The 17,777-nt window shown below is 40.9% G+C and overlaps 1 protein-coding gene across 1 annotated transcript in view; it reads right to left on the reverse strand.

Annotated features, from left to right (window-relative positions):
- Positions 1-17,777, reverse strand: part of CFAP54 (cilia and flagella associated protein 54) — a gene marked incomplete at its 3' end in the record, with an annotated part of 65,512 nt that overhangs the window by 29,588 nt on the left and 18,147 nt on the right. The window contains exons 4-6 of the mRNA XM_007453350.1: positions 13,739-13,910; positions 8,487-8,545; positions 487-630 (exon numbers count right to left, since the gene is read on the reverse strand). Coding sequence (XP_007453412.1) covers positions 487-630; positions 8,487-8,545; positions 13,739-13,910 — 375 coding nt within the window. The remainder of the gene's footprint in view (positions 1-486; positions 631-8,486; positions 8,546-13,738; positions 13,911-17,777) is intronic.

Raw genomic sequence — 17,777 nt, forward strand, 5'->3', positions numbered from 1 at the left:
ACGCCCAAACAAAAAAAAAAAAAAAAAAAAAAAAAAAAAAATATATATATATATATATATATAGGAAAAGAGGAAAAATAAGAAATAGAGTATACTAAATAAATGGTGGTAGGAAGCAGAGAAAAGCAAGACAAATGGATGGTAGGTGGCATGGAACATAGTAACTAAACAGGGAAAGAAAGTAACTTGCATACAAGAATACAATAAGGAAGGGAAGATATCAGAGATCTGATTCAGAAAAGGAGTCAAGACGGTAGAAGTGAATAGAGAATAAAGGGAGAAACAGGAAGTGAAGCAAGAGACCAACAGAATGGAGAAGTCAAGCAAATTTCTGCAAATAAAGCCTGGGACTTTTGTCTTTGCTTCACTGCAATTCTTTGGGTTCTGTTTGTTTGGTTGTTTTTCTTGCCGCTCATCTAAAGAAAAAAATGCTGAATATGTTGTATTTTTAAATATTGGCATCCTCAGAGCTTAAAAGTAGCGTACCTCTCCGTGAATACCAGCCTGGCAGTCATAGTAGCATTGGCAGACAGCGGTGTAAAGAGTAGCTCTCCACGTCAAGTACCTGATGGACAGAAGTGGGACCGAGGATTCCATACATATACTGGCCCACAGGAGATATTCCAAGGCCTGAGACAGAAAAAGGGCACAATAGAATGTCTTTTCATTTTAAGCTAATAATGCCAATTTTCATTTAATATTATCAAATTATGAGTGGTGAGCCCAAGTTGCTGACTACTTAAACTAAAAATACCACAAATAATGAGTCAATTAAAAAAACAAGCATTTAAAAGTAAAAGAATTATTTCAAGAACTCAAAATCTCAAGTTAGCCATTTTAGAATGTCTTCCTTCTTAGCTCCTAAAATCCTATGAACTCAGCTTATTTTTATTAACATTTATCGAGTGTCAACAGTAGTCTAGGAGCAAATTCCAACAATGCAATTGTTATTAGCTGGTCTCAAACCAATGTATTATTCTGAAAATAAACTGGCATAACAGGGTAGGGAAAAATAGAAAAGGCTTACAATCCGGGGCCTGTGGTACTTAGTAGAAATGGTCCAGGATTAGAATCAAAAAGACCTGGGCTTCAGTTCCAATTTTAACACCTAGTATCTGTGTCATTTTACTTCTCCAGACCTCAATTTTCTCATCTATAAAATGGATATTTTAGCACATCACTGCAGTACTGTTATGGGAAGGAGATAATGTACATGACACACTAGGATGATTCTGACTCAATGTAAGCCACCCATAAATAATGCCTATTACCAGTGTAATTATTCCGAAGGTACAAACTGAAACAAAATTTTGGGGAAGGGTCACCATTGTTATTAGCCCATCTGTTGGAATATATGTAAGAGCCTCTTGTGCTATTCTATCTACAGTTGAAGAACTTTTCCCCACAATCCCAGTGATAATCCTTTTTGGACATATTTTTCCCATAAAGCCCTGGGAAACACTATTTGAAACTGGGAAACACTATTTGATGATATGTATTCTGCAATTAACTTTGTCAATATTTTCCTTTCTTTGAAAATATTCTAGGGACTTCCCTGGTGACGCAGTGGTTAGGAATCTGCCTCCCAATGCAGGGGACACAGGTTTGATCCCTGGTCTGGGAAGATCCCACATGCTGCGGAGCAACTAAGCCCATGTGCCATAACTACTGAGCCTGCGCTCTAAAGCCCACGAGCCACAACTACTGAGCCCACATGCTGCAACTACTGAAGCCTATGCACCTATGCTCCGCAACAAGAGAGAAACCACCACAAATGAGAAGCCCGCGCACCGCAACAAAGAGTAGCTCCCGCTTGCCATAACTAGAGAAAGCCTGCATGCAACAACAAAGACCCAACGCAGCCAAAAACAAAAATATTCTAAAACCTCAAAGGGTAGCCAGGACATGGAAGCAACTTAAATGTCCATCAACAGAGGAATCGATAAAGAAGATGTGGTACATATACACAACAGATATTAGTCAGCCATAAAAAAGAACAAAATAATGCCATTTGCTGCAACATGGATGGACCTAGAGATTGTCATACTGAGTGAAGTAAGTCAGACACAGAAAGACAAATATCATATGATATAGCTTATCTGTGGAACCTTTAAAGAAAGGGGTACAAATGAACTTATTTACAAAACAGAAGTCGAGTCATGAATGTAGAAAACAAAATTATGGTCAACAGTGGATAAGGGGGGAGGGATAAATTGGGAGATTGGGATTGACACATTGACACACTATTTATAAAATAGATAACTAATAAGAACTTGCTGTACAGCCTACTCAATACTCTTTAATGGCCTATATGGGAAAGGAATCTAAAAAAAAAAGAGTGGATATATGTATATGTGTAACTTATTCACTTTGCTGTACACCTGAAACGAACACAACATAGTAAATCAACTATACTCCAATAAAAATTTTTAAAAAATAAAATTTCAAACAGTAAATGGACTGTATTACCCTTCACTTGATTGAATATTAGAAGAAATTTGGTCTCTGCTCCACATATTGCTATTAGAACTATTACTGGGATGGAGATAAGAATCTATGAGCAAAGTATCTCAGAATATCAAATTCTAAATTCTATCCATGGAAACATCAGCCTTAACAAAGCAGTCTCCCAGGACTACTGGGATACTTCCTCACTTGTCTCCTTATCTTCTTAAATACCCTGCTTCCTTAAGCATCTTCCCTACTCCACCGCAAACTGAGTTGTGTCACTCTTGTGCTTTAAACATTCAATGGTTCCCTATTTTCTATATAACAAAGTTCAAACCCTTTATAGGGCATTTATTTTTTTATTTTTTTTTAACATCTTTATTGGAGTATAATTGCTGTACAATGGTGAGTTTCTGCTGTATAACAAAGTGAATCAGCTATACATACACATATATCCCCATATCTCCTCCCTCTCGCGTCTCCCTGCCACCCTCCCTATCCCACCCCCTCTAGGTGGTCACAGAGCACCGAGCTGATCTCCCTGTGCTATGCAGTTGCTTCCTTTATAGGGCATTTATAGGGCACAACCTAGTCCCTGCCTTCCCCCACCCCACCCCCATTACTCTTGACCTTGCATAGTATACTTAAAGCTGGTCCAAAATACTTTCCATTCCACAAGACATCTTAATGGACCAAATATGCATCTCTGCTCACTCTGTTCTCTCCTTCCCCATAAGACTGAGCTGAAACTCTACCTCCACTATTAGCAGTGGTGCGTGAACAGTTAAACTCTACGAGCCTGAGGTTCTTCATCTGCAAAATAGGTATACCAGTAACTGTTTTATAGGATTGTTTTCATTAATACATGCTAAGTGCTTAGAACACAGTAAACACATACTAAGTGTTAGCTTTGCTAATGACAGTGAAGACAAAGAAGGAGGAAGGGGGAGCATGGGGAAGACAGAGGAACAGGAGGAGGAGAAGGGGGAGGGAGAGCAGGGGAAAGAGAACTAGCTGTTGAAGAGGACTCTGCTAACATCCCTAAAGAGAAATGCCCTTTGCTTCAATTCTGCCTCTCCTGTAATTGTGCTGTATGTATATACATGTGTATCTATACACCGTATATAATTTACATAGATTCTTACACACACCTATATATGTCACATCCAACTGCATTAATATGCTCCTGTGTGTGATTCCAAAACCTTACTCTGATCTCTTTGAAAATAACAACAGTGCCTTTTTTGTTATTATCCCCAGCACCTAGAGCAGTGCCAGGTACCTAGCATATATTCCCAAGTGCTATTCAATGAATTCACTGAACAGCCCTAAAGTCAGCAGAAATAACGAAGGGAGAGTTAACAAGTAGTCTAGATTCCCAAGAAAATAATGATAATAAATTTGGACAACAGAAAAAATCTCCTCTTCCAATAACAAATTCAGCCTTCAATAAGTGAGGAAATAATTAAGGAAAAGTAAGTCTATAGTAGTCAAACCCAATGTGAAAAGGCAAATCATCAAAAAGGTCCAGGAGCTTCACATGTATAAAGCAAACCCACCAGACTGACAAAGCATTTAACAGTAAAAACTGATGAAACACTGGTAACATTCAGACCCTATTACCATCTTTGGAGCCTTCAAAGACAATGTGTATAACATGTGTGCAAGGAGCTCAGCGGACATCTAAAAGAAAAAAGAAGCCTGAAAAGCCAGAATTCTCCACCGTCTGGTCATTTTTGAGTCCAGAGGAAAGGGGACTGTTGAAAGCAGAGCGGGGTTTGACACAGACTTGTGATATTCTTTGCTTTCCGCTGGGAATGTAAGCTCATCCCACTAGAATGCAAGTTCACCTTAGGAAAGGGCCCTGTCTGTCTTGTTCACACTGTATCCCCAGCCCCCAGAATTTTATCTGGCATGTAGTAAACATGCAGCAAATCTTTGCTGACTGACTGACTGAACTTCATTGAAAAGTTTCAGTTCATGATGCTAAACATGGACCTACTTCAGGTAATCACAGGATCAAAGGGTTGAAAATCCATCTAATTTCATCCCCTCCCCAACATCACCAGCACCACCACCTGATGTCCCACACCTTCCCCGCCCATGACTTCCCACCTCCAGTAACAAGGAACATGCCACGTGGCATAAGAAGACAATTCTAAACATGAACTTCTTTAATCTGAAATGCAATCCACCTTGATACACCTCCGGTGCATTCATCCTAGTTATGCCTGCTGGAACAGCACAAGACCACTCAAAACTCAACTTGCACATCACGGCCTTCCATGAATCTGAAAGCACCTATGCAGCCTGCTCTCTCCCCCAGCTCTCCCTCCAGGATAAAGACCCCCCGGCACTTCTATACCTCCCAGGACTGCACTTCCCTTTCCCATCATGGTTGGTCTTCCACGGCTTTGCTCCAGGTTGCCAAAGTCCCTTTAAAGTGTGTAACTAGACCATAGTGAAAGGAAACTCCCCCTCCCTGGCTCTGGAGACTATATGTCTACTAAGTTGGCCTGGGGTCGCTTTATTGCTGTTTTCATTGCTGGGGCTGTCATTGTTTGCTGATTTTGCCACACAACTGATATGGAATTAACAGTCATCAAAACTCTTGAGTTCCACGTATCTGCTGCACAGAAATCTTATTGTGGATTTTTACATTCAGGTTGTTGTATTTGGGGGGAGGTGGAATAAAACCATGTATAAATTCCCCCCCTTTATATCCACGTCTTTCCAAAGTTCTCAGGATTCCTGGTATTAGAAATTTCACATTTCAAAGTAAAAATAGCATCAGTGAACAGCTGTTCACATGATGTTTGGGTTTGGCCTCAGACTTAGCATCAAAGACCCTAAATCACAGATTTTAGTGCCAGAAGGGACCTTAAAAGTAACCTAATCTGACTCCAAGAGACTAAACTGCTTGTAAGTGACAGAGCTGGGGCTGAAATTCAGGTCTCTGGATTCCCAAGTGCAGCAGGATTCTTCCCACTACACAGGGAAACTATGACAAAAAGGAGAAAACCCATCATTCCACTTAGGGCTCTGAGAAACCATCATTCAGGTTTTAAAGATGAAATGCCATTTCCAAAAAAAAACCCTCTTAATTTGTAGCATTTTTTCTTGCCCCTGAAAGAAAGAATTATTTCTATTAATAAAAAATTGATGATTTCAGGAGGACTACTGTCTTCATTAAAAAAAAAAAGCAACTTTGAAAAACCATATTATAGGAGCCTAGCAAAAGCATGGTTCAGGTGTCAAGTAGGAAAAACACACACACAATTAATCAGCTGAGCCACAGGATGGCACTGCAGTGTCATTTATATCAACTCATACCCTTTGAGGGAAAACACTGAGAAGCATTTCAAAGTCTAGACTTGAAGTTTATGTAACGGTATGTGGACTGATCTGACAACCACTGTTCAAGCCACACACTTTACCAAACTATTTCAGTTTGGTAAATAGGGAAAACAGAAATCAACATTTTCTTAGAATAAATAGATTCTACTGAATTCTTTAATGTTTGCTGAGTACTATACTACAGTTGTAAATGCCTCAGAAGAAACTACAGCTTTTACCATAAAGGAAAGCAAACTGTCTTACGCCTTTAGGGAAAGCGGCTTAGAGAACTGCCCTCCCTCCATTCGCTAAGCTTATGCTGGTGACCTGCCTCAGCACAAAAGTGCTTCCCATTCGGGGAAAAGCCCTGGCCAGTCTTGGTCTTCAGGATGCCTTCAGTCATGTCAGAAAATATTTCAACATTATATCAGGAGCTCCCACACAACTCCTCCATTTGCAGAGATGAACCAAAATAGGGTGGGTCATGGGATATGCCAACAGACACGCCTTATTCTAATGGTGTTGAAAGGCAGTACAGGGTGGCATTGGCTCTGGCCTCCGCTACATCTCTAACTAGATGTGTGACCTTGAGCGAATTAACCTTTCTAAACCTCAGCTTCCTCGTCTATAAGATAAAGGTAATGATGGCACCTTCTCAGAGTGCTGGTGTGAGGATTAAATGAGATAATATGTGAAAGTGCTTAGAAGCATACCTTAGAGATGATAAGTATTCATTCAACAAAGGACAGTGATGGTGGTGGTATCCACCTCATAAGACTATTATGGCATTATTGTGTATGCAAAGCCCTTCGCACAGTACCTAACACAGAGTAGGGATTCAATAATAATAACAAATGGTAATCATAATTCCCAGCTCCTATAGGAATAGGACTTTAGATTGCTCTGGGGTGACACCAAGAAAAGCCTAAGGATTCCACATCTGTTTCTCCTTCTGTCTTTTGCTGTAACAGACTTGAACTCTAAAGTAGCTACAGAATCAGGAGGATTCAGACGCAGCTGGACTGCCAAGGGCCTGTCCCCATTAAATGGACCCATCGAGTCCATTTATAGTCTCAGCTCAGGAATCAACTCATCAGCTGAGGGTCTGTGAATTTCAGGGTGAAAATTAATTTCCTTGAAACTTATTATACTGAACAAACTGAAAGAATTTCATCCTGATCTGAAAGTGCCAACTGTACAGCCACCCACCACCCCCAAATTCTTGCATTCCTCACTCCCCCACTCCCATCCCACAAGACTGGGACATAGAATGATCCTCCTTCAGGCCTTCCTTATTTTGTCAGAGAGAAACTCAAGTTATATGAGGGGGAAAGAAGATGTCTTACAAAGGGTATAAATAAATTATTTTAAGATGACTGTCATGTTAAATTAAAATCCTCTCAGCATTAACAAGTACAAACACTAACAGTTAAATGTTGGCACAGACATCTCTGCCCTTCAAAGTTTTGCCAGACAAATGCTATAAGCAGACCAAACTATGATGGCTCCACGGAGCAGTATTTGTTGCTACAGCAAGTGCAACGGGAGATTGCAAATTCTTTTTAGGAAATCATCTGGAACTGGATAGAGAATCGTTGGAATAGTCTGTAGGCCAAATTTACATTACACATGGGACAGTCTCCCCTCATTTTAAGTCACACTCAAAAAGCTGGCAGAGAGTTTGTTCAAGTCACTGTCAGTATAGAGCTTTTAAATGCAAGGAACAAAACAGAGAGAGAACACCCAATTAATGTTATCCATTAAGCATGCAAATATCTTTGCTTCTATCTATTTTTTAAGCATTGTCAACTTTTAAGATACTTGGCTGTGTTTTGAGGAAATAAGGAAAAAGTATCTGTCCCGAGCATTAGAATATTCAGAGCAAGGTTTTGCATGCAGTGGAGAAGACTAAAGTAGTAGTGTTGCAAATGCCAGAAAGAACTCAAGCATGGTCTCAAGGAGAGGATATTTTCCCTTCTTGGCCTACATTCCAGTGACTGGACAGTGAACACAGGGAATAAATATGTCTCCTGCAGAAGACAGAAGTGCTACCAACATGGTAAGGAAGTCAACAGAAGTGTCAGCCACTTCCTCGAGCTGAAACCAAGCAGTGGGTACTGGTCAGTGAGAATCTTACTGTAAAACAAAGTCAGCTCATAACTGGGACATAGTTTAGGAGCTTGTTCACCCAACTAGTGTCTGGACCATAAGTACAGTCCAGTTCTTCAAGCAAAATGTAGTCCAAGCTCCGTAACAAGACATAAACAGGCTAACCATAGTTTATCACCCAAACCAGCACATTTTTAAAAGTGAAAGTAGGCACTATTAATACTTACTCCAGGAAAACAGGCATAAAACAGGACTGTCTTGGGCAAGCTAGAACGGATGGCCACCCTCCCCAGAGATATAGTTATCAGACGGATGTTCAGTAACGTATTGACAAGTTATGACTAATTTGAGAGACTGAAGGGCACTGGAGAAATACCTATCAATTTTAGAAATTCTTTCTTCTCATTAATACTTTATTGTCTACATTTTTACATGATCATATTAAAGGAAAACTAAAAACAGTAAACCTATGTAAATTCACTAAGTCTTGTTATATAATTCACAAATTTTCTTTGTTTAGTATGCAATGCTAACAAAAGTCTTAAGAAAGCCAGGAATTACAGGGAAAGATATTTTGTCAGTAAATTCCATACCTTAGAAGAGTGACCTATGATCATCAGTTTTCTGCAAATGGTGTAAATGTAAATGGTACCTAGATGGAGAAAAAGATTAACATGTTTTACAGTCAAATGATGAAATTTTACATTCCAATTTCTGCAGTTTAAGTTGGTAGCTCCCAAAACAAGTGATTTTCTCATGAGAAAATTTGATACTGGCCAGAGAGTTATAATCATCATAAACTTTTTTGTAACTTGTAGCCAAATTATTGAAAGAACTAATATGACCATATTTTAAATATGTTGAAACAGGAATCTTTTAGTCTCATTTTTTTTTTTTTTTTTTGTGGTACGCGGGCCTCTCACTGTCGTGGCCTCTCCCGTTGTGGAGCACAGGCTCCGGACGCGCAGGCTCAGCGGCCACGGCTCACGGGCCCAGCCGCTCTGCGGGATGTGGGATCTTCCCGGACTGGGGCACGAACCCGTGTCCCCTGCATAGGCAGGCGGACTCTCAACCACTGCACCACCAGGGAAGCACCTCTTTTAGTCTCATTTTAAAGGCAGTTTAAGTTTTGAAATATATTGAACAAAAGAGTATTTTAGTAGCATAATTTATGTACTTTGTGGTTTTATTAATTCACATAAAATGTTATGGGTTTCCTCACAATTGAAAACCTGAAGATTTATCTCCAAATAAGACTAGAATACACATTTAATCAGATGGCACACAATACGCAAGAAGGAAACTCATAATTTAAAACTCATAATGCATAATAGGTTGTAGTATATTCATTCACTGCCTCATATAATATTTACATCCCATAAGCACTCTAATGAAAAACGCCATTTCCAGCTCCTATTTAAGATCATTCAAGTATGATTTTGTTTTAAAATCAAGCCACTAATTAAATAAGGATAGAAGACTATTTTTTTTGGGGGGGGGCGGTACGCGGGCCTCTCACTCTTGTGGCCCCTCCTGTTGCGGAGCACAGGCTCCGACGCGCAGGCTCAGCGGCCATGGCTCACGGGCCCAGCCGCTCTGCGGCATGTGGGATCTTCCCGGACCGGGGCATGAACCCGTGTCCCCTGCATCGGCAGGCGGACTCGCAACCACCGCGCCACCAGGGAAGCCCCTAGAAGACTATTTTATGACAGCATTTGGAGGACGAGTGGGGAATGACATCACCATACATCCTTCTGTATACAAAGGACATTATTGGGCTATAAACATACCCCAAAAAACAGTATAATACCATGCTTTAAAAAGGTGTGTAATTATAATGACAAGCAATCTAAATATTTTCTATAAAATATCTCATCTAAAATTCATAACCACCAAAATTCAACAATTCCAAATCCTATGTTCACGTTTAAACTTTAAAAGCTTCTGAGAAAACAGCATCTGCTCCAAAACACACATCCCTTGATTAAAATACATCTGCAAGCATAATAAACATTACACAAATCAGTGACCAAAAAGTACTGAATAGAATCTTAAACACTTAAAGTACCATAAAGTTCACAGAGAATACAAGTCCCCCACATTCTTAGTGTGCCTGCTCCCATGACAGAGAGTTGTTTATCTCATGTAAGATCCACTGGGGGAAAAAAACCACTCAGCTAGTAAGAGCTCAAGCTCCGCATTCTCATCTCGACTTGGCTTTGTTGACCCAACTGTATAACTGTGTTTTTAGGGGAAAAAAAAAGTCACCAAGTAAGGATATGCATAGGAAACACATGACTCTCCACAAAACACGTGATTCAGGTGTAAGCCAGAAGCCCAAACATTCAGCAATGGGAGCTGCGGGATTTCAGAAAGCCCCAGGAGACCCCCCTCAAGAATAACAAGGGCCCTCTGTATTTCAAAGATGTGCCTTTAACCTTTGCAGCCCTAGTGCACCCTGACTATAACGGAATCCTTCTCTGATGGTTCAGGATCTTGGCATGGCTCACAGATTCCATGGCAGGAGCCCAATGGGGAGAGTACATGGTACAAAACAGAGCACAGCCTAAACCTTTACGTTCTCAGGCTATATTTGGAAGTTGGTTTGATTTTTAACCAAATCCCTAATACGGAGTTTATTGTCAGGTGACTCCTTTTCATCTAAGATAGCCACCACCAAAATAATCTTGACTATTTGAGGGTTCAAATGAGTTGGGTTCAGGTTAGTTGAGATGTCAGATGTTATCCAACATTCATTTACCCAGTTAGATTTTGTGAAAGAACAAAGACTGGTTAAATATCTTAAAAACAAGGGTGTGTGTGTAAAATAGTCAATTAAAAGAGTGTTAGCGTCTAACTGGAAAGGTCAAATGTATTTTGAGAAAATGACTGTGGGTCAATTTATTTTTTCATGACTTGAATTCCAAAGTTTTAAAACTACAAGCTCTTTGCACTTGTTAATCTCCCAGTTGGAATGCCCTTCCCCCAAACACCCATATGTCTCAGTCAGGTGTTTACTCCAACGGCATCTTATCTCAGGTGAGGCCTACCCTTACCATTCCACTTAAAACGGCAGCCCGGGACTTCCCTGGTGGTGCAGTGGTTAAGAATCCGCCTGCCAATGCAGGGGACATGGGTTCGAGCCCTGGTCTGGGAATATCCTACATGCTGCGGAGCAACTAAGCCTGTGCACCACAACTACTGAGCCTGAGCTCTAGAGCCCGTGAGCCACAACTACTGAGCCCTCAGGCCACAACTACTGAAGCCCGTGTGCCTAGAGCCCGTGCTCCACAACAAGAGAAGCCACCGCAATGAGAAGCCCACGCACCACCACGAAGAGTAACCCCCACTCACCGCAACTAGAGAAGGCCTGTGCGCAGCAACGAAGACCCAATGCAGCCAAAAACATTAAAATAAAATAAATAAATAAATCTTTTTTTAAAAAATAAAATAAACTTGCAGCCCAGCCCCAGCCCAGCCAGTGCTCTCCCTAACCCCTTTCTCGGCTTTACTTTCCTCCATAGCACTCATCACCATCTGATACATCACTTAGTCTTGATTTGTTCTTCATCTCCCTGAAGCATTATGCAGGGTTTTTGTCTGCCGTCCACTACTGTATCCCTAGCATCCAAAACAATGCCTGGCACTTAATAAGTTTGAGATGAATTAACTAAAACAGAAACAGCAGTTAATGACACTAAGTATATATACCTCCCACAATCCAGGAATCTCACTCCTGGGCATAAGTCCCAGAAAACTCTCACACAGGTCTATAAAAGGACAGAGGCGAGGATATTCACTGCAGAATTATTTGCGCAGTTAGAGAGGCAGGGCAAACCAGGTGCCCATCCCTACGGGTGCATAGGTATCTGCCAAATACAATTCAGCAGGCAGAGTTAACAAACTAGGTTTACATATAGCAACACGGCTAGATTCTAAAACCATAGTGCTGAGCTGAAAACTATTTAGGAAACAGGATAAAATCTAGAACACAATGACATATGTATAAGGAAAAAGCACACACCAGAAAAAGGATGTAGAAGATACAGAAATCATTCAGTCTTTTTTTTTTTTAAGAATATTGGGAGGTTTTGTGTGTGATCTGAAAAGGGTTTCAGACACGTGCATCATTTCCACCTTTCAAGCAAAGCCTGACTGCAGGGCCCAACCCTCAGGCCTATCACTCCTTCCTGAGTACAGAAGCTCTGCCTGTTCAATCCCTGCCAAGATGTGTGAGCAATTCAGGTGCAGAGACAGCCGTGGCAACTCTGAGGATGAGGAGGCCCAAAAGCTTAACAATCACTGGACTGAAAAATGTCTTCCAGAGTCAGCCTCATCTCTGGTAGCAAATGTAAGGTCTAATTACAATCAAAATGTCAAAAAAATTATTTGGGGAGATCAAGGAAGGAAAAGGCTAGGAAATGTACTGTCAGTTGCCATGGATGAGAGAAAATCCAATATGTTTTCTTGCAGGTTATTTTGCCCTGGTTTTAGGCACACAGAACACACTGTTATTATTTTTCTTTCAGGAATATGTTATCCAGAAAATAATACTGTAGGCGACTCATCAGGCTACTCATCATAACTTCAAATTGTAACTTTAAAGAGAATTTTAGTTGAATTTAAATTGTAAGTCTTAAAAGGAAAAAACAAATGCTACATTTTGATAGATAAGATTCATTTCATGAGACATATATAATACATATATAATGCATATACATGTACATATGTGTATCTGTACAATGCATATACATGTAGGTAAATACACTATACACATACAAACATGCACGTTCTCAGAGCTCCTCACTCAAAAACAAGTAGGACGAGAAGGCTGATGCATAGGAAGCCCTGGTCATTGGCCAAAGTACTCATGGAGAGGACCAATAAATGGACGATGCTTAGAAACAATCTAACCTGTCCTCCGATCCTTCCCCATTTATATTTACTTACTAAGTGTGGTCCCTATTTTGTATATATGTGAAACTGATTATCCCCACAGCCTCTGACCCTCCGTTGAGCAGAAAATGCACAGATATTTGTAAAGCAATTATACCCCAATAAAGATGTTAAAAAAAAAAAAAAAAAAAGAAAATGCACAGATATGCTGTATAAGTCCCTGCTCATAAGGACAAACTGAAATGTAATAAAAATGTAAAAAGGCCTGCAAGTATCCTATTAGGAAATAACATCTTTATTAAATTGCTTTATAATGGTGTGTTAGTTTCTGCTTTATAACAAAGTGAATCAGTTATACATATACATATGTCCCCATATCTCTTCCCTCTTGCATCCGCCTCCCTCCCACCCTCCCTATCCCACCCCTCTAGGTGGTCACAAAGCACCAAGCTGATCTCGCTGTGCTATGCTATTCCCATTAGCCATCTATTTTACATTTGGTAGTGTATATATGTCCATGCCACTCTCTCACTTTGTCACAGCTTACCCTTCCCCCTCCCCATATCCTCAAGTCCATTCTCTAGTAGGTCTGCATCTTTATTCCCGTCTTGCCCCTAGGAGGAAATGAACATGTTTTAAATCACAAGGTAGGGCTTCCCTGGTGGCGCAGTGGTTGAGAGTCCGCCTGCCGATGCAGGGGACGCAGGTTCGTGCCCCGGTCCGGGAAGATCCCACATGCCGCGGAGCGGCTGGGCCCGTGAGCCATGGCCGCTGAGCTTGCGCGTCCGGAGCCTGTGCTCCGCAACGGGAGAGGCCACAGCAGTGAGAGGCCCACGTACAGCAAAAAAAAAAAAAAAAAAAATCACAAGGTAATCAAGTCACCGTCAAACTTAGTATTTAAATACCTTTCTGAAAGACACAATGAAAAATAAAAGACACTGACATATACCATTGAATATAATCCAGCAAAGTTGCTCCTGTGGCAAAGCCACCTGCATGATGAGCCTTAAGGAGGACAAGATATGCAGACACCGGGCCACAGATTCTTTATTCTGCAGGTTCATGTCACTGTCACAGACCAGCTGGTAGTTGCAAATATTTCTGCCACTTAAAGCATGAAACTGAAACACATGAGGAAAAGAAAAAGAATATAAATAACGTTTATGCAACATACGAAAGCACTTCTTAAAATGTACAAAACTAAAATGGAAACGATTCTTCTTAATTGATTCAATAAATTAGTAGAGGTCAATTGACTGAATGTTTGTGTCCTCCCAAAATTTATATGTTGCAATTTCGCGGTCTGCCATATGGGGACACAGGGGGAATCAGGCCCTCATCAGACACTGAATTTTCCAGCACCCTGATCTTGCATTTCCCAGTCTCCAGAACTGTGAGCAATGAATGTTGTTTAAGCCATCTAATCTCTGGATTTTTGTTATAGCAGCCTTATTGGACTAACATATGGAAAGAAACATGGTAAAATAGGTTTCTTCAAAGCATTCATTTAGTTAAGATCACCTTTCCTTAGTCAAACAAATTTTCAAAAGCAAAAAAAAAAAGTACAAAATCCTACTTCCAAGAATATAGAATTGAATCAAATTTTGTAAAGCCCCACAATGGCATGTTAACATATTAATTCAGATGTAATTATTACCATTTACACAGTTCCTTCAGCAAATGTTTGCTGACCACCTCTGTTTGCCACACGCTAAGCAACAGGGAGTCAAAGATGAGGAAGACAAGGCTCTTGACAGAGGGAAAAGCATTCCAGGCACACACAGTGTTAGGAATGCTTGAGGTGCTTGCTGTGGTCACTGATTTGAAAGTCTTTTTTAAAGTTGGATGAGAAGGTTTAAGATAAATTAGGCTATAGAGGTGGTCCATGGTCAGAACATTGAGAGCTTCCACACCATTGCAAGAAATATGGACTATGGCAAAGGGGCAAATCCAAAGAGCAAAGGAGTACAATTATTTGACTTACACTTTAGAAATTAATTCTGACAAAAGTGTGAAAGATGCAAAGCAGATGGAGGACAAAGCTACATGCAGGAGCTAGGAGAGATCAAAGGCCTCTGAGGTTGTCCTGAGAAACCATAATTCAAGAAGAGTCATGTACCACAATGTTCGTTGCAGCTCTATTTACAATAGCCAGGACATGGAAGCAACCTAAGTGTCCATCGACAAGATGAATGGATAAGGAAGATGTGCCACATATATACAATGGAATATTACTCAGCCATAAAAAGAAATGAAATTGAGTTATTTGTAGTGAGGTGGATGGACGTAGAGTCTGTCATACACAGTAAAATTAAGTCAGAAAGAGAAAAACAAATACCGTATGCTAACACATATATATGGAATCTAAGAAAAAAAAAAAGGTCATGAAGAACCTAGGGGTAAGACGGGAATAAAGACACAGACCTACTAGAGAATGGACTTGAGGATACGGGGAGGGGAAAGGGTAAGCTGTGACAAAGTGAGAGTGTGGCATGGACATATATATATATATATACACTACCAAACGTAAAACAGATAGCTAGTGGGAAGCAGCCTCATAGCACAGGGAGATCAGCTCGGTGCTCTGTGACCACCTAGAGGGGTGGGATAGGGAGGGTGGGAGGGAGGCAGACGCAAGAGGGAAGAGATATGGGGACATATGTATATGTATAACTGATTCACTTTGTTATAAAGCAGAAACTAACACACCATTGTAAAGCAATTATACTCCAATAAAGATGTTAAAAAAAAAAAAAAGAGCCCTGAAATGGAGCTCTGCAAGGGGGGATAAAAAGAATGGGAAGATTTAAGCCTTGCCTGAGGCAGTGGGGTTTAGTGACCAATCAGAAATGGGAGGTAAGAGTCCTCTCCCTGGGATCTGACCTCCAAAGCCCCAACCTGTGCGGGTGGGTGAGCAGGCAAGCCGCTCAGCCTGCTGTGTGCCCAGGGTCTTGGTGCTCTGGCTGGGTATCAGGCCTGAGCCTCTGAAGTGGGAGAGCCAAGTTCAGGACACTGGTCTACCAGAGACCTCCCAGCCTCATGTAATAACAAACGGTGAGAAAGCTCTCTCAGAGATCTCCATCTCAATGCTAAGATGCAGCTTCACTCAATGACCAGCAAGCAGCAGGGCTGGACACCCCATGGCAAACAACTAGCAAGAGAGGAACACAACCCCACCCATTAGCAGACAGGCTGCCTAAAATCATAATAAGGTCACAGACACCCCAAAACACACCACCGGACATGGTCCTGCCAACGAGAAAGACAAGATCCAGCCTCATCCACCAGAACACAGGCACCAGTCTCCTCCACCAGGAAGCCTACACAACCCACTGAACCAAGCTTACCCACTGGGGCACACACCAAAAACAATGAGAACTACGAACCTGCAGCCTGCGAAAAGGAGACCCCAAACACAGTAAGTTAAGCAAAACGAGAAGACAGAGAAATACCCAGCAGACGAAGGAGCAAGGTAAAAACCCACCAGACCTAACAAATGAAGAGGACATAGGCAGTCTACCTGGAAAAGAATTCACAGTAATGATAGTAAAGATGATCCAAAATCTTGGAAATAGAATGGAGAAAATACAAGAAACATTTAACAAGGACCTAGAAGAACTAAAGAGCAAACAAACAGTGATGAACAACACAATAAGTGAAATTAAAAATTCTCTAGAAGGAATCAATAGCAGAATAACTGAGGCAGAAGAACGGATAAGTGATCTGGAAGATAAAACAGTGGAAATAACTACCGCAGAGCAGAATAAAGAAAAAAAGAATGAAAAGAATTGAGGACAGTCTCAGAGACCTCTGGGACAGCATTAAAGGCACCAACATTTGAATTATAGGGGTCCCAGAAGAAGAAGAGGAAAAGAAAGGGACTGAGAAAATATTTGAAGAGATTACAGTTGAAAACTTCCCGAATATGGGAAAAGAAATAGTCAAACAAGTCCAGGAAGCACAGAAAGTCCCACACAGGATAAATCCAAGGAGAAACACACCAAGACACATATTAATCAAACTATTAAAACTTAAATACAAAGAAAAAATATTAAAAGCAGCAAGGGCAAAACAACAAATAACATACAAGGGAATCCCCATAAGGTTAACAGTTGATCTTTCAGCAGAAACTCTACAAGCCAGAAGGGAGAGGCAGGACATATTTAAAGTGATGAAAGGGAAAAACCTACAACCAAGATTACTCTACCCAGCAAGGATCTCATTCAGATTCGACAGAGAAATTAAAACCTTTACAGACAAGGAAAAGTTAAGAGAATTCAGCACCACCAAACCAGCTTTACAACAAATGCTAAAGGAACTTCTCTAGGCAGGAAATAAAAGAGAAGGAAAAGACCTACAATAACAAACCCAAAACAATTAAGAAAATGGTCATAGGAACATACATATCGATAATTACATTAAATGTAAATGGACTAAATGCTCCCACCAAAAGACACAGATTGGCTGAATGGATACAAAAACAAGACACATATATATGCTGTCTACAAGAGACCCACTTCAGACCTAGGGACACATACAGACTGAAAGTGAGGGGATGGAAAAAGATATTCCATGCAAACGGAAATCAAAAGAAAGCTGGAGTAGCAATTCTCATATCAGACAAAATAGACTTTAAAATAAAGACTATTACAAGGGACAAAGAAGGACACTACATAATGATCAAGGGATCAATCCAAGAAGAAGATGTAACAATTGTAATATTTATGCACCCATCATAAGAGCACCTCAATACACAAGGCAAATGCTAACAGCCCTTAAAAGGGATATCAACAGGGGCTTCCCTGGTGGCGCAGTGGTTGAGAGTACACCTGCCGATGCAGGGGACACAGGTTCGTGCCATGGTCTGGGAAGATACCACATGCCGCGGAGCAGCTGGGCCCGTGAGCCATGGCCACTGAGCCTGCATGTCCAGAGCCTGTGCTCTGCAACGGGAGAGGCCACAACAGTGAGAGGCCTGCGTACCACAA

Source organism: Lipotes vexillifer, unplaced genomic scaffold (genome assembly GCF_000442215.2).
Source record: "Lipotes vexillifer unplaced genomic scaffold, Lipotes_vexillifer_v1.1 scaffold1775, whole genome shotgun sequence".
In the NCBI taxonomy this organism is placed as follows: domain Eukaryota; kingdom Metazoa; phylum Chordata; class Mammalia; order Artiodactyla; family Lipotidae; genus Lipotes; species Lipotes vexillifer.